Below are 26,115 nucleotides of genomic sequence, written 5' to 3' on the forward strand. Positions count from 1 at the left end.
CTATAAACTATAATACATGGTCTCTCGACAACTTAAACCAAACAAATAAATGACCCGCATAAATGACAACACCAACTCGCCAACGCTATGAATCTAATTCGTGTAAAGCAGAACGGATGTAAAATGTACAAAAGGTAGTGACTAGCTACTAGCTTAGCTCGATTCCGAAGGTTTCTTGGGGTCGTCGGTTTCCTTCTTTGAGGCGTCATTCTTCGATGCGTCGGTGGCCTTGGACTCAGACGATTTGTGCTGATTAGTGAGACGGTGCCATGCGGATTTGAGGAAACCCTCATTCTTGTGCGAATCTTCTGTTGACCTACTGGCACCGGAGCTGGGAGGAGTGCCACTACACCTCTTGTCAGTATCCTCTATCTGCGTTGTGTCAACGAAAAAGACGTACCTGTCCTTTCCAACATTCATAATACGCTTAGCAGTCTTATCCCCCATCTCATCTGCCAGCACTTCCAAAATTGTTCGTTGATTTTCATTCAGGTACTTTGGCATCTGAACCTTGAACTCCACCCGGAGGTCTCCGGTGGGACTAAAGCTGCGGCCGCGACCTCCAAGCTTGCGCATACCCATTCCTGAAAGCGTGATACGATCACCAGTGCCCGTACCAGTGGCGACCTTGACTTTCACTTCTCCGTCGAGTGTCGGCACCGTAACCTCCCCACCAAGCAGAGCAGTAGTCAATGGTAGTGAGGCGGTATAGAGAATATCAGAACCGGAACGACTGAAGCGATGGTCGGGCGCAACACGGATCGAAACGTATAGATCACCACGCTGTGTTCGTGTGCCGGCGTTGGCGCCACCTGTTGGAGGAGAGTCACCTTCCGCAGCAACCCGGATCCTCATACCATCCTCCACTCCTCCAGGGATATCAACATGGACAGTCCGTCGATCCCTAACCACTCCCTGCCCACTGCAAGTGCCACAGTCAGAGCCACGAGGAGTAACCATTCCAGACCCATTGCAAACATCGCAAGTGCTAGCCAGTTGAAATCCTCCTTGCATGAAATGAACCCGAGTGCCGGATCCATTGCACGACTTGCACTGAGATCGTTTGGCGCCTTTTTTGAGACCACTTCCTGTACAAGTCTGACATTCAACAAGTGGCGTAATGAAGATATCCTTGCCGGTTCCTTTTGCAGCTTCCATAAAAGATATGTTTGTCTGGACTTCGATATCTTCTCCCACTAGTATTGACTCGTGTGGTGACGCGCGTCGTCTCCCCGCGCGCCCAGCACCTCCGGTAAACGCACCGAAAAGATCTTCAAAATTGATGTCCCCAGAGAACCCACCACCAAAGCCACCACTCCCAAAACCACTACTGCCAAAGCCAGCACCGCCAAAACCATGGAAACCCCCGGCTCCGGAAAACGGATTTGCACCAGCGTTCGGATCGAATCCTCCATTCTGGTCAAATGCTCCTGAACCATATCTATCGTATGCTTCCTTCTTTTTCGCATCAGAAAGTAGTTCATAGGCAGATTGTGCTTCCGCAAATTTGTCCTTGGCGCCAGGTTCCTTGTTCGTATCGGGGTGAAATTTCTTGGCCATTCCGTAGTACGCTTTCTTAATATCAGCTGCGGAAGCGTTCTTGTCGACTCCGAGGACTTTGTAGGGATCTTTCATTGCTTGTTGTGCGGAGGAGGCATGGAATTCCTGTATCACATCAGCGGATGAACCTTCGGTATTATAGATGTTTACAATGACTTACCCTAGCGCCCCAAGGGAGAGGCTCTTTTCTTGGAGGAAGAGCATTGTGAGACCGACCAGGAGGCGACGAATACCGATGGTCATAAAACAAACGACTGTTGACTTGTTGACAGAAGCTAGGACACTTGCCAGCAGTTGGCCGCGATGACCTAATAAGGATTCTCGTAGGAATAGCGACTGCCTTAGGCAGTCCCGCAGGTGTTGCGGCCATTTCTCATCAACTTTTCACCCAATTATATTGATGATAGATGCGCAATGATCGAAACGTACGTCAGATAGAGACGAATATACGGAAAATCTACTTTGATGTTCTTCGACCTTGATAGAAGCTTCTAAAAATTTCACGGAGAGGTCGTCCCGGAATGCGGAAGAATATTATCCCGTGGGATGATCCCAGAGGTTCCCCGACATTCGGAGAAATCGACGTGCTTGATTATCAACCATTCGATTCATACAGCCGAGAAAGAGCCTCTGTTCATCCTCTTTCCGACTGTTCAGTCCTAGCAGCGCCCTTTTTCCTTTTTTTATATTGCATATTCGCTTTATTGAAACGGTCTATCTTCGTATCGGGCCAGCACGTGCCCTTTGATGTTCGCATAACCCATAGCATGCTTCGAGGCCAGGTCATTTCATGGAGAGCTGCACTCCATCGTGCGCCACACTATGTAACTCCCAGGATAGCCCCCATTTCAGCTAGGCATCACGCGAGCACTCGATTGCCATCGACACGCACACCGATATTTCCTACACCGACCATCGCTTCGCGGGCGTTTACGTCAAGTCGAACCTCATACAAAGAAAAGGCGCCACCTTCGGAGGATGCGCCGGAAAATGCGGAAAACAATGATGGTGCAGAAGGCAAAGACACAACTAAACAAGTAGACTCTCGACGGAAGTCTGGAGATGCGACGGACAAGCAAGGTTCAACACAGACGACCGATACACCAAGTCGACGGCGAGATAAGAGTAACGCAGAAAAGGAAGAGCAGGCAGAGGTTACCAAGAAGGGCGAGTCTCAACAAGCTAAAAGTCGAGATAGCAAAGCCGATTCGAGTTCGCCGTCGCCGATACCAGTTTCCGGAGGTGGAGGGTCAGAATCGAAACCTAGCGGCGGGAACGGTAATGACGATGGTGGAAGAAGAGGCAGAAAGGGTGAAAAGTCGCTTCAGAAACCCTTTATCCCCGATGTCTACCCACAAGTGATGTCCATTCCGATTGCGAGACGTCCGTTGTTTCCCGGCTTCTACAAGGCAATTACTGTGAAAGATCCGAATGTTGCGGCAGCTATACAAGAAATGATGAAACGCGGGCAGCCTTATGTGGGAGCTTTCTTATTCAAGAACGATGATGCGGATGGTGATATCATTGAAAACATGGATGATGTTTATGATGTCGGTGTTTTTGCTCAAATTACATCTACATATCCGTTGAGCACAAAGGATGGTGAAGGTGGCCTGACAGCTGTTCTTTACCCTCATCGAAGGATCAAGATCAGTTCTTTGCTAGCACCCAATGACCCAGCCCGGAACAGTACTGTTGATCAGCCAATTACAAAGGATACATATGAAAAGAAAGGAGACGTCGTTGCAAGCTTTGAAGAAGGAGCCGTCGAAGCTCCGCCAAAGGAAGTATATCACTACGAGCCAACATCATTCCTACGCAAACACGCGGTCACCCTTGCCAACGTTGAGAACCTTACGGAAGAGCCGTTTGACAAGAAGAGCCCAGTCATCCGAGCTGTTACGAGCGAGATTGTCAATGTCTGCAAGGAAATTGTTCAATTCAACCCACTTTTCCGGGATCAGATTTCTGCCTTTGCGACAGACCATTTCCCGGGTAACCTAGGAGATGAGCCTGGAAAATTGGCGGACTTCGCGGCTGCAGTAGCTTCCGGAGACTCCCAAGAGGTGCAAGAAGTTTTGGAAGCCATGAACATAGAAGAGAGACTTCCCAAAGCACTTGTCGTCTTGAAAAAGGAGCTGATCAATGCTCAGCTGCAGTCAAAGATTTCCAAGGACGTTGAGGCCAAGATTCAGAAGCGCCAGCGAGAATATTGGTTAATGGAACAGATGAAAGGAATCAAGAGAGAGTTAGGTATTGAATCCGACGGCAAGGATAAACTTGTCGAGAAATTCAAAGAAAAAGCAGAGAAATTGGCTATGCCAGAGGCGGTGAAGAAAGTGTTTGACGAGGAATTGAATAAACTTGCGCACCTAGAACCCGCTGCATCGGAGTTCAACGTTACTCGCAATTATCTCGACTGGCTTACACAAATTCCCTGGGGTCAGAAGAGCGTAGAGAACTTTGGTATAAAAAATGCCATGTCAGTCTTGGATGAGGATCACTACGGCCTAAAGGATGTCAAAGATCGAATTTTAGAATTCATTGCAGTCGGCAAACTCCGCGGTTCGGTGGAAGGCAAAATCTTGTGTTTGGTTGGACCCCCGGGTGTTGGCAAGACTAGTATTGGAAAGTCCATTGCCCGGGCACTCAATAGGCAATACTACAGGTTCTCGGTGGGAGGATTGACGGACGTCGCTGAAATCAAGGGACACCGAAGAACATATGTTGGTGCACTACCGGGAAGAATTATTCAAGCCTTGAAGAAATGTCAAACGGAGAATCCTCTTATTCTCATTGATGAAGTCGACAAGATTGGACGTGGTCATCAGGGTGACCCTGCTTCTGCCCTTCTAGAGTTGCTTGACCCGGAACAGAACTCGTCATTCCTTGATCATTATATGGATGTACCAGTGGATTTGTCAAAAGTTCTGTTTGTTTGCACAGCGAACGTGACAGACACTATTCCACGACCTCTGTTGGATCGTATGGAACTTATTGAATTGTCAGGTTACGTTGCCGATGAGAAAATGGCAATTGCCGATAAATACCTTGCACCTGCTGCCAAAGAACTCAGTGGTCTGAAGGATGTCGATGTTTGTTTGCAAGAGGATGCTATTGAGGAGCTTATCAAGTTTTATTGCCGCGAGAGTGGAGTTCGAAACTTGAAGAAGCAAATTGAAAAGGTCTACCGGAAGGCGGCCCTTAAAATCGTCCAAGATCTCGGCGAAGATGCACTACCAGAAGAGGCCCTCACGACAGAAGGAAAACAGGCCAAAGAAGAATCCGACAAAGAGAAGGTCGACCCCCAAGACGTCTTGATCGAGCCAGAGAAGGCTAGAACCGAGACTCCTCGTACTGCTTTGAAAGTACCAGAAAGCGTGCATGTCCGCATCAGCAAGGAAGTATTGAAGGATTACGTGGGCCCACCAGTTTTTACATCCGATCGTCTTTACGATGTCTTCCCTCCTGGTGTTACCATGGGCCTGGCCTGGACCAGTATGGGAGGTGCTGCTCTTTATGTGGAATCTATCCTTGAGAATGCACTCACCTACGACTCTCGCCCTGGGTTCGAGACCACTGGTAACTTGATGAACGTCATGAAGGAGTCGACTCAGATTGCGTACTCCTTTTCCAAGTCAGTCATGGCTCAAGACTTCCCCGAGAACAGATTCTTTGAAAAAGCCCGAGTACATTTGCATTGCCCAGAGGGTGCTGTGCAGAAAGATGGTAAGATTTTTCTCACTTACTAGTTGATACATTCGAGCTAATGGATTGATTTATAGGACCATCTGCTGGTATTACAATGGCAACCTCTCTACTTTCTCTTGCATTGAACCACCCTCTTGACCCTACCATCGCGATGACTGGAGAATTGACAGTCACCGGAAAGGTTCTTCGTATTGGAGGACTCCGCGAGAAGACTGTCGCTGCTCGTCGTGCCGGAGCCAAGAAGATCCTCTTCCCGGCTGACAACATGTCTGACTGGCTGGAATTACCTGAAGTAAGCTACCATTAATTACCTCCTTGTTGAAACGCAAACTAACATTGCTGCAGAACATCAAAGAAGGCATCGAAGGTCACCCTGTTAACTGGTACTCCGACGTCTTCAACATCGTTTTCTCTAACCTAGACCGCGAAGCAGCAAACAACGTCTGGAAAAAACAGCTCACCAAACAATCCAAGTACAAAAAGAGGAAGGAAGAGTATGACGATGACGATGATTAATTCTGTACACAACCTGCCCACAACTTTCGGTACTTTGTATCGAAGTGTTGTCCCGTTTTCTGTCTACAACACTCGCACTTGTGAGGTCTGCACACTTTGATTTTTCTGTTACTACGGTGGCATAGAGAAACGAGCATGTCTCTGCTATTGTCGAGGATGATGCATTGCTTGGAGTTTTGGCCTTCTTGTAACCGGCATAATTCTATTCTTTTGTTTCCAATTTTCGTTATTCTACTTTCCACTCCCCGTTTCAACATCGCGTCCTCGATAAAGCCACATAGTTTGTTGATGGCCTCATATTTACAACCATCCTCTCAGCATCTTTGTCTGTAAGATGCTCTCAACCAACCCCCTTTTCGAGATAAGTCTCAATCTCGAATACCGTTCACATACTTCGTCACGACTTGAGACATACATACTTTTTATCATCTCCTCTCTTATCCAAAAAGAATTTCAATTAGACCTGATTTTACTTGTCGAAATCTGTATATATATTTACACTTACATATATCGAGATGAAGGGCTGCTGTGTGTGTGATAGGGAATAGTGGATCATATATTGTCATTTCACTGGTTCTTTTTCTTTTCTTTCCATTGAATGGACAGATCAAACGGATATATGAGTATAAAGATTTGGCCCAAGCAAAGAGTCAGGTTTACATATGTACCCAATGGCTAATTTACCTAGATATCCCTGGAAACTACACCGGTAAATGGACATTTCAAGAAGAAAATGAGTGATAGGAGAAATGAAGATCAGCTATTTAGAGTTAAAAAAAACTATATATATAATAAGAAAACTTCAAAACGACTCGAAACATCCATGCCCTGGAAACCCCACCATGTGCTTAAATAAACATATAATAAGCATGTTGCAATTGCGAAAACACCTAACCAAAAGACCGAATTTGCTCCGTAGATAATGTAAGTGAGTGATGAGAAAAGACCAGACACCAGAAATGGAATGAAACTAAGAACCCCTGGAACGTGAAACCGGATGCGAGGATGTGTAATGGAATGGAGTGGGAGATTCGTAACGTCGTCAGATGGATGAACCAAAGTTCAGATCAAGAATGGATAAGTAGATGAACGGATTCAAGATAAATGGCAGTAAAGGATAGGTAGAGAGTATCAGGTAAAGAATAATGAATATGTCAAATCAGATCGAGAGTCAATAAAATGCTATATGTATCAAAACACGATGAGGAAGAATTGAAAGCGCAGAAACCAGAAACAGGCTAGAAAAACGAGACAAAAGAGACAAGAAAAGTATTAACACAACAGGTTGATGAAATATGTAGAAAGTGTGCCAAAAATATACTAAAGGGTCATTAGAAACAAAGGAAAGAGTATCCAAAGAAATGCAAATTTCCAAGCGCCATATCCCAATCCCATCATTTTCCTTCCCTTTTTGCCAAATTGCGAAGTCATGAAAATCAATCAGAGTAAGTAATCTAGATGCGAGAACGTCCCAAAAATGACAAACTCCAAGGAGATAAGGAAAAGAACAAAGGAAAACGTTCGAGCCATTTCCAAGAAAGCAAACTCCTGAAATAAATGCGCCGCTATCTTTTTTGTCTCATGCCGAGATGTGGTGCAAAATCCCATGTTGAAGAAACGCCAGGCATAACAATGTTTGTTTGTGGTGGTCATTGTTGAAATTGTATGGTGATGATGTGATTGCTTCCGAGGTAATTTTGTTGCAATGCAACCAGTAGATGGTATATATAGGTTGCTCCCTTGTTGAGAGATGTTATGTTGCATAATGATTTCGGAGGAAATCGTTTAGAATGTATTAGAATTCATTCCATCTCGGCGGCTGACCGAGAAAGCAGGGTTAATAGGTAACACCGAATCGAGAAGATAGGAGAGTCGCTTCATAGCACTCGTTGGTTTCTCGCCTCTTCCTGCCTTTGTTGTGGATGCTGTTTGTGGTAGAGCCGGGTTAATTGGTAGTTTTGATCCGAACAATGAGTTCCTTCTGGAAATTGGTCGTGATGGTGTTGTCTGTGCAAGAGCCGGGTTGATTGGTAATAGCGAACCAAAGAGCGAGTTTCGTCTTGATGGTGTTGGTCGTGCTGTGGTTGGGCGTGAGGTTGTTGTTATCTGTGGAAGAGCTGGGTTGATTGGGAGCTTAGAGCTAAACAGTGAACTTCTTTTCGTTGATGATGTTGATGATGCTGTTGTTCGCGGGAGGGCCGGGTTGATGGGCAGATTCGAATCGAACAGTGAGCTTTCTTCCGGAATGTGGTTTCCAGTACTACTCGAGCCTTGTGTGACTTCTGTCTCTTCTTTGGGCTCTGGAAGATCCTTCGGAGCCTCAAAAACATTAATTGGTGAGACCGGAGCAGCTGACATTGTAATAGTGGGCGAAGTCTCAATAGGTTGCCGTTCCAGATTACTGCTAAATGGCATAGATTCGTTGTGATGCTCCAATGAAACTGATGGGTGGCTGCTCACACCAACCAAGTCCCCCAAGATGCCAGCATTCTGGTCGTTTCTAGCCTTGACTTCCGATGATTCGGCGTTCGCATCTCGCTCAATCTCCGCATCTTTACCTCCATCAACCGATCGCGGAACCACAGTGCGGCTTATATCAGAGCTTCTCCCACTTTCTAATTCCTGAGAGTCGTGAGGTTCGTGTGTATTGTCTTGCAGAGCTTCAAAATCCTCTGCAGAGAACACGTCCGGATTGACCAGATACTGCGTACCATTGACCTCAACCTCCTCGAATCGAGGTTCAACCCGCATAGCTGGAGATGGCCTGCTATGAATTTCAAAGTCACTTTGTGAGATGGATCGACGGCCATCTGGATCGCGGGAGACACTTGATGGGATGTATGTCGAAGGTTGATAGTCGCTTAGAGGAAGACCGTGTGTTGACGGTCGACGACCCCGTGGAGGAAAATCGATTTCAGGAAATTCGACCTCTGATTCATATTCAGCTGGTGTCACATATACCACACCTGGCCGCTCAACGTGCTGATTGTGATCGTCATCAAGGCAAACTGGCTGAGGAGCATCAATATGAAGTGAATCATAGAATGGAGGACCACTAGCGGGGTGAGGATAAGCACTCCATGGAGGGGGGACAACAGCACTGATGGGGTGATGATGATCTTTCATATCAAGTGGAAACATGGCTAGTAGCTCCTTTGCGGACAATCGATCTCGTGGACGGTCACTGAGACAATGAGCAATGACCCTTCTATAATAATCAGGGATTTTCATATCGATCGGTATGAACAAAGGACGTGGTTGACGCTCCGGCTCGTCTTCTTGCATTGCCAGGGCCCATAGTGTCATCCCCAGCTGGAAAAGGTCTGATTTGACACCAATATACATGGATATCCTCTGATTGCTCTCTATTTTTGCGGCGATCTCGGGTGGCTCCCATCCAACGGGGCATCCTCTGCGGTTGATGTCGATGATTTTGGCATTGTCATTTCCGTCAATGACAATGTTCGATAATGTGAAGTCACCTTGTACATAACCAGCCTCGTGAATCTCACATAAACCCTGTACGATCTGCCTGGCCCATCGTTCTCTGCGAGCCAACGGCAACTGACCGCGAAAATCATATAATACGTCCACAAGTGCACCTTGTTCCGCATAACTTATTAGCAAACCCTTGACACGTTCGAGATGGTCATCGACAATAATGCCCTCGAACTGTATGACACTTTGCGAACCATGTAATGCATGGAGTGCATTGATTTCGTAGAGGAACTCATCAACGGTATCTGGACCAGGGATCTCCTTCTTGATGTAAGCTTTACCGTCTAACTGAACCTTGTAAACAAACCCAGAAAGGTGAGACTCGAACATGAGATCCTGTTCTGGAATCAGACGGTTTCCAAGATGTCGAACACTCGATACAGGTGGATAAGGAATAGTTTCGTTGACATCTTCTGTCACATGTACATGCAATCGGCCATCACTCGTTTCAAGTTTGAGGTTGGTGACTGTGTCGTAAAATTGTATTTCTGGAAGCGACTCTCTGATCGATTCGTAGATGCGAGCGCTTTTGTCACGTTGGTAATGTAATTCCTTCAAATCCTGCTCCAAAGAGTCCGGTGGAGCGCCTCGGTAATCGCACGATACTGTCACTCTTCGCCATTTATTCGGCTTTTCTGCATACGTGACGAAGAACTTCTCCCGTTCGGACTTGTCGCGAAAGTGCATGCTCAAATTCAAAATCCATTTCCTTTCTAATTCTTGCTCTAATTCGTCGTCCACGGTCTCTGGTTGTATGCTTGCGTCGTCGAAGCGATTATATGGGTTCGATTCCGCATGGTCCAAAGTCGCCGTATCATGTAAATACTCGTGAGTCGAATTGTCATCTCGAAGGCCCAGACCGGATAATTGTTCGCTCCAAGATCCCACCTCAGGCGCTGAAAGTCGGGCAACATTGAGGGATGTCGGTGAGTGTGATCGTTGCACACTCAATGTCCGACGGCGATCCGCGGATTGGGTCCGGCGATACTCTGGCTCGATGGGTGCCAATCGATCTCGTCGCTCGGAATTTTGTCGACGAAATGTAGCGGGTCGCGGTAGACCGACGGCGCCTACTTTTCGAGATAGACGCCGCGATAGATTCTCTCGGTGATCGTTGGTAGTGTTGGTGGGGGAACTCGATCCGGAGGTATGCTCGTCTTTGTGAAGCCATCGTCCCAAGCCTAGTCGATGCCACATGCTTACTTTCGGCACAGCCGAAGGTAGCATTACGTTTTCGGATCGTGTCTCGAGCTCGTGGTCGCGGAGGGTGTTGAAGAAACCCCGGTGGGAACTACCGGTCGAGTTATCGCGGATCGTGATTGCCATGGAGGGCTTGACTGTCCAGGAAAAAGTCTTAGATTTCAGATGCGTCCGCTAGCACGCACAAGGGACCTGGACAATCGGCAAAACCCAACAGTTCGCGGCCATAAGAATGGGAGTCTAGCTGGGCAGCAGACGCCCGCGTCAAGGCAAAAAGGAAGAAGGTGAGATGTCGGAGAAGTCAACAACCGGAAGTGCCAAGAAATCCAAATCGATCAAAATCAAGGCGCCTAAGGGGATTTCACCCCTTGGCCACCTCAGTCGGTAAGAGCTGAGGCGCAAGGGGTACGTATCGGTCTGTAAACGTATAAAGAGGGCAAGACGGGATGTGGGCGAGTTGAGACAACTGCGGCGTGTGTCTTGTGTAATTGTCGACCGACGACGCAACACTATTATGTCAATATCGATATATAGCGACTTGTTTTCAAAGCGATGATGGAACTTGGTGGAATCGGAATCCGAACCGAAGGTCTGAGTGACACAAGCACACACACAAGTCGTCTAGGACTGTAGGACAGAAATACCACCAATGTTAGAGGTTAGAAATGGACGGCGGCTGGAAGACGTGGTGCAACAATTGCATGGGCGAATGCAATACCCTAGAAATTGCCTGTGGCTGACTGCCAGTAGACGATTAATGAGTCAGATGCAGGGTAAATTTTGTTTTTATCACACAGAAGAAGAAAAATTTTTTTCTTGCTTGGTGATGTTGTTGATAACCTGACCGCTAATTCGGGTCAGGAACAGCGTTTCTAGAGTAACAATATTGTTCCCAAAAGACTAGGCAGCAATCGTCACTTGGTAGGGCTGTGTAGCCTCTAATAGCAACGAAAAAAAAAAAAAAAATCCGTGGTATTGGATATTCGTGCGATTAGTGACAGTATAATGTTGTTACCACAGCGAGCGAGCACGAATACTGGCCGGCTTGTGTTTCGTCGTTTGTATGTATGCCCGGCACACAAAAGGTACTTCTTCAGTGTGCGATTTTTTTTCTTCCCTTCTAAAAGCTCTGCTGCGTTGCGGCCTGACCAGGGGGCGCAGGTGTCATCGGCTGGTCTGAGTGTACCCGGACACAGCCTAGAGCAAATAGTCAATAGAGCACAATCAATAGCGCAGCCTACAACGAAAAATTTCCAATCCTTGTCCCTTGAAGGAACTTGGAATTTTGAGAGTGTGAAGGACTGGGAAAAAAAGTCAAAAAAAAAATAAAAAATGAAACGAAACAGCTCCTGCACCTGAATAAACTAAATTATGAACAGTCAAAGGAGACGACTCCATATGCTGATCTATCACAGCGAGTCTCCCCGCGCATCCGACGTGGCCGATTGTTAGAAAGAACAGTAGGGTAGACGACGGATGGTGATTGGACTAACTACAATCGCACATACTCTTGCTTGGATACAAAACTACTTCTTCGTAGCTAGTCGGAATTGTCCTCTTAACTAAATTTACGCTCGAGTCTTCCTTCCAAAAAGCCATGACCCGAACAGAACCGCCATAGTTACATGCATTAATCTGTAGCACTTGACTATACCTGGATTTCCTTCCATGCATCCGAAATATGCGACTCCAAGGATTAATAATATCAAGAACAAAGGAAGCAGCATGGGTGTTGACCACGTTAGTCACTTCTAGCTCGGGTTACCTCGAAACTGTTCCTTCATCTTCCGATATTCTCGTCTCATTCCGATAAACAGGATGACTGAGGTTCCTTCTCAGAAAACGGCGCACACTATCCGGCGGTAAGGATTTGGTCACTCAAAAAGGAATGAGGAAGGGCCATCTCCGTACCGAAGGATGCATTATTGTTGCCATTGGATGCTCGGCTGTCGAATTGCATCACAAAACGATGGGCTAAGTTTTTGCTGCGTTGGTTAGATGGTTTAATTCTGAACAATGGAGGGCACTGATACTACTATATAGTGAAAGATAGCCAACCTCCTTCGAAGATGTGACCTGTTGCGTTAGTCTTATGCGTGGCTCCAATTGACTGGCGGGGCCCTATGGTTTTGTGCGAGTGCCGCCATGGAGCCATGAACCAGTCAAGCCCCGCCGAACACACGGCGAACGAACAGAAAAAAGAGGAGGGTTAACTTATATCGTTAAATGTTTAGTTAGTGCGTCGGCGGCTGCATCTAAACCTGTTCTACTGTAGTACTAGGGAGCAGAGCCCCGACATTGGTCGACTTGGTGTTTCTTTTCTTTCCCCTCTTTTTTTCTCTTGACCGGATTAGGATACTTCTCATTGAAAAGTTCACTATCGACAGTGAGGCGCAAGGCGTTATTTTTCCAGCCCTGCTAAGTAGTATTGCATGATCTACGCGTTTTGGAGTTAAATAATTCAGCTCCGCTGAAGATAATGATATCAATAATGCATGAAATTGTATGTCAAGTTGTCAACATAAGGAATAAGTTGCGGACCTGTGGTCCATCAAAAATGGCTCGATCGCGGGCCGAGGGCGGGAACGTCCGATCGACCCACTTGTACCAATTGTAAGGATTGTTGTAACAAAAAAAAATCTATATGAGAAGCAAGAGAACATTCTATGGGCTAGTATAACGAGTGCGAAACATGACTGGGGTAAGTTTCTCCTTTTCGAAAACTCCGTACTGTTTTCCAGATACTCTTGCTTTTGTCTCGGACATAGAAATAGACCCAAAATCCTCTGGGGCCGTTTGGCCCCAAGCAAGAACGTAGACCGAGAATATCGATTAAGTTAAAGAGTTTGAAAAACCATTGTCATCACCAAATTTAGTTTTGTACGCTTGAGATTTTTGAATTTCTTTTTAGGGCGATTTTTATACGCTAACATCTCGTGGAGTCCCTCAAGGTCATACATGTGTAGCGTCCTTCAAAGTGATGCTTCCAATTGTTAGACGACATGCATGTCAGCTACCAATAGCCAGATACGTCGACTATATTAATTATAGCGCTCTTAAGCGCAGCAAACTAGCTTTAGGTAGGTCGTTCACTACTAAAATCGGAATTTTCCTCAGTAGAGATGGAAGCTTGCCAAGGAGTAGTCTTTCTGGAAAATCGTGATCGACCTTGTGGACAAATCTGTTCAGATGCATGAAGTACTGCATGTAATGACTGTATGCAATGTTGCAGAGTAAAGGTGCTAAATTTAATCTGTTTAGATACGTCGGTGAGCTATGTGTTGTAAAATTTTCGACATTATGGGAAATCAAGTCCGTCTAAGGTGTTGAACGAGGCTCACACCTTTGCTTCGGAAGTACATGTTTCGTTACATCCATGTACTGCTTATGTACCAATCTTTAGATGGAATTAGTAGATTGATGATTTCATGGTTGTCATCTCATCGCCAGATACATCTGAGAGACTAATAATTTCCTAATTAGTAATTACTGTGCTACCTCCATGCCAACGAACAAGCCACCTTTTTACTTGCCTGTAAGTTGAAGTCGCCATACGTTTCTACTTCATCTAAAATAAGAATCGTCGATCATGAATTGTGGTGATAATATGTTGCGAACCCATTGATAACTTAAAGAGGCTCATTCGGCCTGCACCACAGATTGGAAGCCTTCATGCAACGTTCATTCAAATGCAAATTCAAATTTAATTATAGGCAGCAGAATGATGGAATAATACCTGCATTTTCAGTCTGAAAACACTAATCGGCCTTTCTTTACTAATTTCTCGTAGGGCTGGCCAGCCAACATCATCTGCTGGCCGGCATACCGACAGCAGTCCTAGTCAGCCTCACGCGTTTTGATGCCCGAAGCGCTTCACCTTGAAAACTTCGGGCAACAATCGGTGCAGTTTACCGGTTTAAGGAAAGTCGAGAGAAAAATAAATTTGACATGCTGTCTTTTTCCTACGCCGGCTTCGAGAAGCTATCTATTGCAGCTCTAGTGGACGTTTTGAGCTGCATCATGCATCCGGATTTATGAGAAACAAATCCGATCATGCTCAGTTTCAAGATCTAATTTTAGCGCAATGTGTGGTACCATGGATGCATATATTAGATATAGAATTGAGGGCTTGTAGTGATTGCGATGCCATATATCAAATAACCTTCACGGCCCATATCATATGTTACCTAGACAAGGACCTGCGTCTATGTGCAACCAGGGGCGTCGCCTCTAGCTATGTTTGAGGTCCTGTTTTGATAACCAGGTCTGGTATGATTGGTTAGTGTTATCTTGAACTACACGTAGACATTTTCATCTACAGGTTTCGTACAACAATTCGTTTGACAAATGTATTTCCTGGTCATAGAAATTTCAAAATTCGCACTGATGCATTCAAGGTGCTTCTCACTGGTTTATGCAGACACCATTCCGTTGAGTAACCACTTGCCATGAATATTTGATACTTTCAACTAATGAGCCTTTATAATAACTAAGATGTAGTGTTGTAGTCACCAAAGCCGTCGGGAAAAAAGACACGTGTGTACAATTTCTTCGCAAAGCCCGAGTGTTTACCTTCTTGCATTTCCTTGAGGCCCGCTGCCAGACGCTCTTCGGCAATCTCGTTGGTAATCGTCCAGTCTTCTGGCTTGGTACCGGTCACGCGAAGAAGGGAATCGAACATCTCTTTTTGATTGATTGTAAAGGAGTTGATGTAGACGTCTTTGTTCTTGAAGTTTTTGAGAAAGCCATCGCCTTTGCCTTCTTCGGCTTGAACGGGCAAGCTGAGAAGAGCGGCTACAGCTCGCCCAACCTAGGTAACGTCACTCGTGTTAATAACCTATCATAAAACCAAGGCGACAGGAGCCATACTTGAGCCCAAGTTGATACAGAAGCCTTAGCTTCTCCCTCATCAAAGAAGGTAACAGAACGATGGGTGATGTCGAACCCGAATGCTAGGGGCATGGGCAGACTCCACTCATACCAGAAACCAGTTGACACGCCAATGTAAGAAGAGTTCCGGAGCTCTCCCAGAGCTTCACGAGTAGAACCTTTGGGAAGCATAAATTAGCTACTGCTATAAGATGGTAGCATGTTATATCTCAGGTTCGGAACCCATCATTGATCAATCAGCCATCCAAAGCCAATGTAACCTGGAAGTTACTCAATACTCACTCTTCATCTGGTAGAAAAACATATCCTTGATATGCTCATTAGCTCCTGGATACGAAGACCACTCATTCGGCAAGATCCATTGAACGCCAGCCTTCTCAGCGGCCTCAATAAGTTTGAATTCGTTGCTCAAAGCATAGGCACCCAAAGTGATAACAAGCGCTTCTTGGCCATTGAGTGCCTCCACAATTGTCTCCGGCTTTTCATAATCAACTACCTTTGGAATTACTCCTTCAGGTAATGCACTCCTGCTGTCAGCACGTGTGAGAGTTGTAACGGTGTGTTTGCCGGTTCTGAGAAGGGCTTCGGTCATGAATTTTCCGGAATTTCCACCAGCCTAAAGTTAAGACGATCATGTTAGCGATCAAGGACGAAAATATTCTGGGAATTGAGAAGGATTTGAGGTTTGATATACTCCGACAATGGCGACTTTGGTAATATAGTTGCTTGTTGCCATGATGACGATTGATGATGGCTCGTGAATAGAAGATACAAACAGTTTCAAAAGACGAACCCTAAGAATTTCACTTGATTAATTGGTTATCATGACGGTTATAGAAAACAACGTTAAGATGAAAGTCCTGTTATTTTGTAGTAGTTTCAATTGAATTTTTAAAATCGGTATTTAGTCGGCCTTATGCCCGGTCTTTAGAAGCCTTCCAATGTTTGTGTACCGGATAGCCAATCATCTAAATCAAGGAAATTTCTCCATGATTTCTTCCAAGTTTGCTTTTATCTATGACTTCTCTCCGGAGCTGTGAGACCAAGGGGTTAGAGATGTGTTTTAGTGGGGAGGTCATCTGCCCGAGCCAATGTTCCCATCCGGACGAAGCTGGCCGTGGCGGTGGTCGGGTTTTCTTGACGTTATTCCGAGATTTGGTCCGGCGCGGGTAAATCAGTTGGAATTGAAAGTGACTAGTTATAGTTATCAAGCTAGGTGAATTATTTCCAGTCTGGAGACTTTATGAGACTGTGCACCCATATAATGCCATGATAAACGTTGCCAGAGATTTATTTGTTGAGTCTTGACAGTATTCCAGCTCTCAGTCTTTGTGACATTATCAATGGAGATTCGTTCCTGCACATTTACATATGTAGATCTGGGTTGTTCGCTCATTCGTCGTGGTTGCAGCTATTCTATATACCTTTGCAGTGCCTAGGTATAATAAGCGTTGATACTAAGCCATACTGAGGACTTTGAACTCTGGGATAGTAGCCGATGGACCGGTATTTGAACTGTTATATCATAGTTAATGCACGCAACGCCTCCCTTACTGGAGCTAAACAGCAACATTACACTCTTGAAACCACTGACCAATCTTTTAAAGTTGGGACTTCTTGCCCTAATACAAACCTAAGGCAGCAAGGCAGCGATCGGATTTTAGCTGCCATAACCGACTAGTTACCTGAGCCAATAAAAGTCCAAATCGACTCATTGTGGAGTCTCATCTAGATCAGTTTAACTTTTGGCCCCCTGAAATAAGCTTAAATCCATCGCTATTTTCTTCCACCAGTTTGGAATGTCTAACTCTCCTCTCGTTCTTGTCAATTATTCCTACAGACTATGTGTTCGGCGTGGGAAATTAAATAATGGTCCTGGGCGAAAAGCCTCATAAACGAGTGGGACCGTCCCCATCATGGGCCAGTCCTGCGGGACATCTCCTTCCAGTTTCCCAGCAGAAGAGAATCCGAAACCGCTTTCAAGGACATAACTCGAACAATGTTTTGCCTCATTCTAATGAAGCAGGAACGTATCACATTGGAGATGTATATACGCCACTGGAACAAAAGCGTCCATGGGAGATAAACACGTAGGTTCTTACCCACGAACCTACCATAACCAGCTTTATGTTCGAGATTGCTTACTCCATAAAGTGACTTTATGCCATATCTGAAACATATTAAGAATATTTCGCGGGGATGGCCTTCTCTATCGTACTTGGCAAGCTGGATGGAGGTGACAACCTCTCCAGTTAAATGGCGACATCTCACAGAAGAAGATCGAGAAACACGCGCAAAGCACACCCGAGTGGTGATGATAGACTTCCCTCAAGACATAGATGGCGAACCTACACGAACATCAATAAACAGTATCCACGAGCTTCGCAGACTATTTGAACAATATGACTTCAACCACAGCCCCGATCATTCCAGATTATTTGTCATTGAGGATCTGTCCAGAGATGTCATTGAAGCTTTCGGATCTGCATATGACATCGACCCCCATTTCTGGAGAGGCCATATAAGCGACTATCTATGGTACAACACTAGGGATCCTTGGGTGGAGCTCGAAGAACTTCCTCATATCACTCGAAGTCGGAATTTCTATCATTTTCGCTACGTCCATCCACGATACTTTAAAAGCAAAGAATCGCAATTACGAGCTACACAAGAAGCACGCAGGATGAACGTGCTCAGACGGTTGGATGACGACCGTATAAGCGCGAGTTTACTGGATGATGAGCAGGCATCAGTAAACATGTGGCGTAGTAAGGCGTCTTTATGGCTTCGACGCAATGGGAAACATCAAAAACATACGTTGGGTAAGGTTTCATGTCTGTTTCCTAGACTCGCATTGAAAACTTAAAAAAAATGTGTGTGTAGGGATATTGATAGTAGACCCTTCGATAAAAGAAGGGTATCCTCTCTGGGGAAAAGGATTCAACTTCGAACCACCCCCGAGTCTTGCATCGAAAAGCGTACCGGCGGTGCCCGTTCCAAAGGATTCATTGTTCGAGGCTGTGATCCACTGGACAATGAAAATGTCAATGCAACAACTAAATGAATTGGAAGGGCACCCGAATACATTTGCCGTTGCAATTCTCAGCATTATTGCTATCGAGTGGCTTACTGTCAAAGAGTACGTGACCACAAGATTGACTCAAATTGAATGGGAACTAGAAGTCCCAGACTTTCGAGGACATGGTGAAAAATATGGGTTGGATGCCTCCCTCAAATGGCTTCACCCCTTCCGTCGAAATGTTCCCAGATATCGAAAATGGGTCACCAATATCCTCAACGGGATTCTCGGCGACAAGAATCTCTCACCCACCGATTCCAAAGACCAATCTCTTAGAGATTTACGGGAGGATTTCCTTATTATTCTCAAGGATCTCGAGACGCTCCAAGCACAGGTCCAAGATCTCGTCCGCGTCGTCACGGCAATAATATCCATAGAAGAAGCTAAGCGTTCTGCAGAACAGAACAAAAGTCTTGCGCGTCTGACGTACTTGGCTGTTGTATTTGTGCCACTGTCATTTGTCTCGAGTTTCTTTAGTATGAATTCGGATATTGCGAGTCTGCGCACTACGTTTTGGATTTTCTTTGCGGTGGCGGTGCCTCTTACCCTTCTCTCGCTTTCGGTTACACGTTGGTGGGCTATTACTAGGTGGCTGAGACGAGGTAGAGATTAATTGTGTTGATCGGTATACTCTAGAGGAATTTGTGCTTGTATACTCCTCTGGTTGCGATGGCGCTCTCTCCATGTCTAGAAAAGTGTGGGTTACATCTTGATAGTTTATCAACGATGCCCCTATGCAGATTTGAATCTAAGCAGAAAGATGATCGAAGGAAAGAGAGAAACCAAGATACAAAAGCAAGAGAAGAAGGAAGGGGAAGGTGGAATAGGAGAAAGAGAGATAAAAGTAGGTACCAGACAGCTGGATATTCTCACTGGCCACTCAATATAAAAGCACAAACAATAGATTGAGAATATTCTTCCCAATTGAATCTTAGAACAAAGATAATGCCCAAGATGTTGATCTTGCCCAGTGAAGATCTTACGTGATAATTTCATGGGGCAAACCCGGCAAAGCGTCAATATCAATGCATGGCTACCTGGGAAATTTTTATGGATTATTCTGCAAAGTTTCTACAATCCCGAAACCAAATAGTCATGGTAGTAATATGCTTCATCAAGGCGTTCAAAATCGTTAGGACTTAGGGTTGTGAAATTCGGGTGATGTTGCCATAAATGGCTAGACCCTCCCTTGTTACGGCTTTAGGGCTTCACTGGTCATGCGCCTACCATCTCATAACGGCGAACATACAAGGAAAATTCTTGAGTTTGATTAATTTAAGCAGGGCTGACTTAACCTGAAGCTAGATCTATATTTTCTAAAGAGGAAACTTGAGGAGCAATGAACTAGAGGCCCGTGAACGAAGTACCTACACTTGAGTGGCCCAGTTTGTGCACATGTCGACATTGATATCCAACCACAATTCGTAATGCCAACTACGGGCTTCGATTTCGCTGTGCTTGCTTTTATATTAGAAATAGGCTGTCCAGGTGACCTCCTTGACTTGACGGCAGAATTGATTCCAAGACTGTTAGTCTCAGTGACATGCCTGTCTACCAAGGAGGTCTTAGCACACCTGAAGCCCCGCCTTCGATGGAGTTGTTATCAATAGGCTGAAATCAACAAGCGGTCATATCTTTCTTGAAATCTAGATGATCCCATGACTGCAACCACTTTGGAATGTAATATGCAAGATTAATCATAAAAATCACGAGCTGCATGCTATCTGTCAAGGGCCTGGTCAACTCGTATTCGTCCATGTAACTATATATATCCTTCTTAGTTGCCATTTTATTGATCGTGGCATGACGCCAGCCTTTTTTTGTTGAAGATTTGACAAGCAATGTAACTAGGAAGTTTTGCAAACAAAGAGATGCGAATAAAGAAAGACTAGGTTGCCGTGCTCCCTACGCAAACACGAAATACCGTATTTGGCAGGCGTGTTTACCTACGTTTGCATCTCTTCTTGCTCGAAAGTTCCTCCTTCATCTCTTCATAAAGTCCAAATTTTCCCGTTCTCATCTTCGTTTCACAACATACACACATGAAAATCAAACAAGATGGCACCACATGTTACCGACGATGACGGTGTCCCTGCTACCAAGCACTCATCGGCCTCTCTTTCTATAGCAAAGTCTGCTCAATTTGGACAGCAAAACTTGCTGAGTACATGCCTGGGCATGACCAACAATCTTTCCCAGCTCCTACAGACAGCAAGCACGACAACAAACGGACTGACATTCTACAAACCCGGAAACGAGGGACTGGAGCCTACCTTCGTCTCATATTTCGACCTTCTAGAGGAGGCAACGCACAAGGCTCGCTTGCTGAGTACTATCGAGGACCTAACTCCATCAACCGTGCTTCTCCTCCATTTTGACAGCCAGCATGACACCATTGAATGGTTCTGGGCAGCAACACTTGCAGGCATCCTACCAGCAATTTCGACGCCGTTGGTGAATGATGCTGTGCAGAGAAACAAACATCTCAAACACCTTCAGACACTTCTTCAGCAACCCGTCATTTTGACTGCGAAGCATTTAATCCCTGAATTTGATGGTATTGAAGGTCTACGTCTACACGCGGCTGAGTTACTGGAGTGCAACCATTCCACATCTCCATCTGTGTCTATAACTGGAATCAAGAAGCAGAAGGGGGATTTAGCTGTGCTTATGCTAACTTCTGGAAGCACTGGCAACGCGAAAGCAGTGGCACTTCGACATGGTCAGATCATAAAGGCAGTGCAAAGCAAGAGCTCTTTCCATGCCATCGCTCCTGGGGATCCATTTCTCAACTGGGTAGGCATGGACCACGTCGCAAGTCTGACTGAAATACACCTGCACGCCATGAGCCTGGGAAGCGATCAAGTACATGTTCCAGCTATAGAGCTCCTACGCAATCCGTTACGCTTTATAGAGCTTCTCGATATGCACAAGATCGTCTATACATTTGCCCCAAATTTCTTCCTTGCAAAAATCCTAAATAGCTTGAAAGCAAACCAGACCATGACGGCGGATCTGTCGCGACTCAAAGCTTTCATTGCTGGAGCTGAGGCCAGCGTGGTAACGACTTGTGACGCACTGACTCGCGAGTTTCGTCGATTTGGCGTTCAGGCAGAAGTTATTCGACCTGGATTCGGCATGACGGAGATGTGTGGAGGGACCATCTACTCGCTGGCATGCCCATCATACGACCTCGCGGCTGGACTTGAGTTTGCGAACTTGGGGACTTGCATTCCAGGGGTTGAAATGAGAGTCGTGGATTTAAACAACAAAACAGAGAAGGCGCCCGATGGTGAAGTGGGAGAGTTTCAAGTTTCTGGGCCAGTTGTTTTTAATCATTACTTCAACAATGCGGAGGCAACTGCCAATTCATTCTCGGCAGATGGGTGGTTCATAACTGGGGATCTCGCAAGGATCGATGAAGCAGGAAACCTGATTCTTGCTGGGCGCACCAAAGATATTATTGTGATCAATGGTATCAAGTGGAGCTCAACGGATATCGAAACGGCCATTGAAGAGGAAGGAATTGCCGGTCTTATTCCAACGTTCACCGTTGCCTTTTCACACCGAGCAGCCGATTCGCCCACCGAAGACCTTGCTATTGTGTACTCTCCCGCTTATGCCCCAGAAGATGATCAGGCTCGATTCGAGACAGCAGCAATCATCGCAAAAATAGTAGCCCTAAATACAGGTTGGAAGCCAGCTCGCTTGATTCCACTTCCTCAGCAGATGCTCGAAAAGTCTTCTTTAGGCAAGATTTCGCGCAGCAAAGTCCGTGCAGCGTTAGAGAACGGTGAATATCACGTCTTTGAGAAAGAAGATTCGGAGGCCCTTAGGCGCTATCAAGATTCCAAATGGCGAAGCCCAGAAACAAAGACTGCAAAGTTGATTCAAAGTATATTGGCCGAGCTTCTCAAGATTTCATCTGATGATATAAGTTTGGATTCGTCTATTTTTGACTTGGGTGTTAACTCGTTCAATTTGATGCTTCTCAAAGCCAAAGTTCAGGATGCATTGGAAACGAAGATTGATATTCCTATATCTGTGTTGTTAACAGAGTGAGAGTTAATCTAATATCCGTCCATCTTGTTCAAAATATGCTAACAATAACTTAGGCCAACCGTGGGCACTATTGCCTCATCGATTGAAACAGTCGTCTCCGAACAGCCAGTCTACAACCCCATCGTCCCTCTGCAACCAAACGGCACCAAAGTACCATTGTTCCTCGTCCACCCTGGCAGCGGTGACATAATCGTCTTTATCGCACTGGCAGCACACTTCCCAACCCGCCCAGTGTATGCGATTCGTACTAGGGGCTACAATCCAAACGAAGGCCTGTTCTCATCAATTCGCGAGACAGCAGAAACATACGCAAATTATATTCGCCAAACACAGCCTGAGGGCCCGTATGCTATAGCAGGATATTCACTTGGCTCAACACTTGCGTATGAGGTAGGCAAGGAGCTCGAGGCGCAGGGGCAAGAGGTTCGCTTCTTGGCTAGTATTGACTATCCACCCCGTGTTGCACATTATGTTCAAGACCTTGACTGGATTGATGTGCTGCTTCATATTTCTTTTTATCTGGAGCTTATAGATGAGTCCACCATGCTCGAAATCACGCCACACATGCGCACCCTGGATCGTGAAGCGGCCGTGAAACGCATATTTAATATCGGTGATGTGAAGCGTATGCAGGCATTGGCTCTTGATGCAAAGCGCCTGGTACTAATTACTGATATCACGGAAAATCTCCGACTCAATCTAAAATCCTATGAGCCAGTTGGCACAGTTGACCAGATGGATGTCTTCGTGGCAGATCCACCAAAATACGCAGCTCGCGATCGACAGGATTGGAAAGAAAATAAGCTAGGTCAATGGGCGGGTTTTGTACGAACCAGTATTGAGTTTCACGATTGCCCAGGCATTCATGCTAAGATGTTGAACCGTGAGCACACAGTTGATTTCGCTAGGATTTTGAAGGCGGCTATGAGGAGGAGGGGAGTCTGAATGTACAATAATGATCAGGAATTTGTCTACCTTAGGATACTGATATCGCAAATATAAAGCTTGAACAAGGTTCAATCACATCTCCGCAATTAAGGAAATATCACTTCTAATTGATAGGTATCTGGTTAAGTTTGCATGGATAAGTATGCCTATTAGGATTACGGTATAACTTGGAGAAGTCTCCCAAGCACACATCATTCAATGATTTACTCTCGCGAGCCCCCCGTCCTGCATGGCACAAGTTCCATTCCTGACAACCTCTGAGAGGGCTGCCCTTAAGCTATACCAAGACGTCGAACTGCGAAAAATTCATAAGAACGATGAAATTGAAAATCCCTTTATCCGCGGTGGTGACTACGAAGAGAATTTAGAAAGAGGATTCGAAGAATCGTAAAGTTATACAAAGACACAACAGAAAAAGAAAGGAAATACGTAGAATTGAACTATCCATTAGAAACACCAACCGTGTCTGTTTCCATTCCAATATCCACGGCGATTTCAATCACCACCATAATAATTAAACCTCATATATCATACAAAGTATACAAATAGAAAGATAAGTCCAAAAGGAATGAAGCAGAATCGAAGTTGAAGAACAAACGAGAAGGAAATGCTAGTAGTACAGTACAGGCATTAACATAAAGAGGCATATATGCAGAATTAGTAATATGGAATATAGTCGTCAAGTCGTACGTAGACCGGAGAAATGAATTCACTCATCTTTCTCCTTGGTTGTTTCAACTACGGAAACGGTAGTATGTGATTCGGTGGATGCTGGGATGTCAGAAGACTCGGTTGCAGCAGAGTTTTCGTCGTTCGTGGAGGCTGGAAATTTGAAGCCGGTCTCGAGCTCTCCATTGGACGGCTCCCGTTCGGAAGATCCAGGTTGTTCTTCAGGGGGAACTTCTGTAGTTGTTGAGGCCGTCGACCCGCTGGGTTCTGATTCCTCCTGTTTGTCTGTCTCTGGTTCCGTCTCTGATGTTTCTGTTGGCTGTGTTTCCTCTTCACTTTGGCTAGCCTTTTCAGGTGTTGGTTCAACCGAATCAGACTCCTTTTGTTCTTCCTCAGAACTCTTTTCCTCAGGGGCCTCGGTTTTCTCTATCTCTGACTCTTCCGTGGCTGGAGATTTCGTATTCTCTACATTTTCCTCGACCTTGGGTAAAGACTGTTCGATTTTGGCAGCTGGGCTGTGATCCTCTGTAACCTCCGCTATAGTCGACACACTCGAGCCTGTTGATGGGCTATGTTTGTGTCGTCTCGTCGTAGCACCCGTGCTTAAATTCAATGAAGCCTGTGCATCCCCAGGATTATCCGAAGACAGGGTGGGCGTCAGGATGGCTGTATCATTCCGCAGCACTGAAATTCGGCGGTTGTTCTCGGGTGGTAGTACTGCTGCCGTAATGGAATGGCCCTGTGGCTCTTCTGGAGTATCGTCGGAAGCAGCCAGTCGCTCTGCTTCCTCCGGAACAGTATAATTGTCCTGGGGTATCAACTCGTAAACGTCGCAGACTGTTTTGAAGAAAACATATAATCCATCTGTGTTCTCAACTTGACGAAAAACATCTCGATGCTGGAACCAGGCGTGCGCAAAGATACGATATAGACGACGGAATATGTTTGTCAAATGCCGCATGCTGGCTTGCGGGCCACCCCCGGACTCGGAACCCAGAGTAAGCCTGCTGGGGAAATATTTTGGCGAGGTCAAAATATTCGTCGCCCAGTCGAGGGTATGGCAACAGTAGTCGATCGCGCAGCATGACTTTGGTGGGTCGTGCACAGCACAAAGGTATTGCCATTCGGACGCTCGCATTTCAGGGCATGACTGTTGCGAGCAAGGAGGATCTTCAGCGAAAAATGCGATGATAAGGTTATTCACTTTCATTGTCAAAAAGCGACACAGCTCGTAAAGCCATAAAGATCGTTCAACGCCTTCGGGAGCATGAGAGAGCGAGACCGCGACTTCGTGTGTGATTGGGTGAATGGTAGTCGACCCGTTGGGCATGGTGTAATTGTGAAAAAGAGCTTTGAGATGTTCTTGAAGCTGAAAGGGAGAGTCGAGCTAATATCCCACGTGCATAGGATTAGTTACAGACCACATGTGTAATCGTAGACAGCTCAACTCACCTGTGACAACGGAATGAGCGGCGGCCCAGATGCCATGTCGGCAGCTTTAGTACCAGGCCTGATTCGCCTTGTTGACCCATCATCCATTTCTGTCAACGGTGCAAAGAACTGGCCATCGCCTCCATTGTCTCCAACCGTGGGAGACTGTGGTCCGATCTGGACTTCTGTGAATGGCGGAGGGCTGGGCAGACGCGGAGAGCTCGAGGGAGACACGGCAGCGGCAGCGGTCGCAGCCATTTTCCTGGAGACAGAGATTGTTGCGGGAGCTTTGCGCAGAGAAGGGGGGGCAGGCTCGAACAGTGGGGAGATTGTAGAGTAAAAGAGCGGATAATGACTGTCTGGAAGGCCACTGGTGTAGTCCAAGTCGCCGAGCTCGTTGTTGTATTCGGGCGGCTCGTCGAACAAATAAAAGTCCATTTGTTTGTTGGTGCCTTGGCGCCTGAGAATGGCGCCTTATGGACAAGGCATCCGTCTTTGCTTTACGTCAGAAACGACAGGCACCACAAAGGCGTAGTTATAACACAACCTCA

General features: G+C 45.9%; 7 protein-coding genes across 7 annotated transcripts; 3 read left to right on the top strand and 4 right to left on the bottom strand.

The window, feature by feature from the left end:
* Positions 1-153: 153 nt before the first annotated feature.
* EYB26_003679 (uncharacterized protein) lies at positions 154-1,930 on the bottom strand (the record flags this gene model as incomplete). Its single annotated transcript, XM_054262973.1, has 3 exons — positions 154-346; positions 401-1,665; positions 1,721-1,930. 3 exons carry the CDS (start codon positions 1,928-1,930, stop codon positions 154-156), a joined length of 1,668 nt encoding a protein of 555 aa, XP_054118948.1.
* Positions 1,931-2,327: 397 nt separating this feature from the next.
* EYB26_003680 (uncharacterized protein) lies at positions 2,328-5,787 on the top strand (the record flags this gene model as incomplete). Its single annotated transcript, XM_054262974.1, has 3 exons — positions 2,328-5,289; positions 5,346-5,563; positions 5,617-5,787. The coding sequence occupies 3 exons, from the start codon at positions 2,328-2,330 to the stop codon at positions 5,785-5,787; spliced, it is 3,351 nt and encodes a 1,116-aa protein (XP_054118949.1).
* A 1,785-nt stretch (positions 5,788-7,572) lies between these two features.
* On the bottom strand, positions 7,573-10,611 carry EYB26_003681 (uncharacterized protein; the record flags this gene model as incomplete). The annotated part of the gene is made up of 1 exon (XM_054262975.1): positions 7,573-10,611. The coding sequence occupies one exon, from the start codon at positions 10,609-10,611 to the stop codon at positions 7,573-7,575; it is 3,039 nt and encodes a 1,012-aa protein (XP_054118950.1).
* A 4,363-nt stretch (positions 10,612-14,974) lies between these two features.
* Positions 14,975-16,111, bottom strand: EYB26_003682 (uncharacterized protein; the record flags this gene model as incomplete). The annotated part of the gene is made up of 4 exons (XM_054262976.1): positions 14,975-15,295; positions 15,355-15,533; positions 15,658-15,991; positions 16,070-16,111. The coding sequence occupies 4 exons, from the start codon at positions 16,109-16,111 to the stop codon at positions 14,975-14,977; spliced, it is 876 nt and encodes a 291-aa protein (XP_054118951.1).
* A 1,133-nt stretch (positions 16,112-17,244) lies between these two features.
* Positions 17,245-19,067, top strand: EYB26_003683 (uncharacterized protein; the record flags this gene model as incomplete). Its single annotated transcript, XM_054262977.1, has 3 exons — positions 17,245-17,465; positions 17,530-18,197; positions 18,259-19,067. The coding sequence occupies 3 exons, from the start codon at positions 17,245-17,247 to the stop codon at positions 19,065-19,067; spliced, it is 1,698 nt and encodes a 565-aa protein (XP_054118952.1).
* Positions 19,068-20,512: 1,445 nt separating this feature from the next.
* EYB26_003684 (uncharacterized protein) lies at positions 20,513-23,461 on the top strand (the record flags this gene model as incomplete). Its single annotated transcript, XM_054262978.1, has 2 exons — positions 20,513-22,512; positions 22,570-23,461. The coding sequence occupies 2 exons, from the start codon at positions 20,513-20,515 to the stop codon at positions 23,459-23,461; spliced, it is 2,892 nt and encodes a 963-aa protein (XP_054118953.1).
* A 712-nt stretch (positions 23,462-24,173) lies between these two features.
* On the bottom strand, positions 24,174-26,002 carry EYB26_003685 (uncharacterized protein; the record flags this gene model as incomplete). Its single annotated transcript, XM_054262979.1, has 2 exons — positions 24,174-25,520; positions 25,586-26,002. 2 exons carry the CDS (start codon positions 26,000-26,002, stop codon positions 24,174-24,176), a joined length of 1,764 nt encoding a protein of 587 aa, XP_054118954.1.
* Between the last annotated feature and the right edge of the window lie 113 nt (positions 26,003-26,115).

This window comes from Talaromyces marneffei, chromosome 2 (genome assembly GCF_009556855.1).
Source record: "Talaromyces marneffei chromosome 2, complete sequence".
NCBI classification, from domain to species: domain Eukaryota; kingdom Fungi; phylum Ascomycota; class Eurotiomycetes; order Eurotiales; family Trichocomaceae; genus Talaromyces; species Talaromyces marneffei.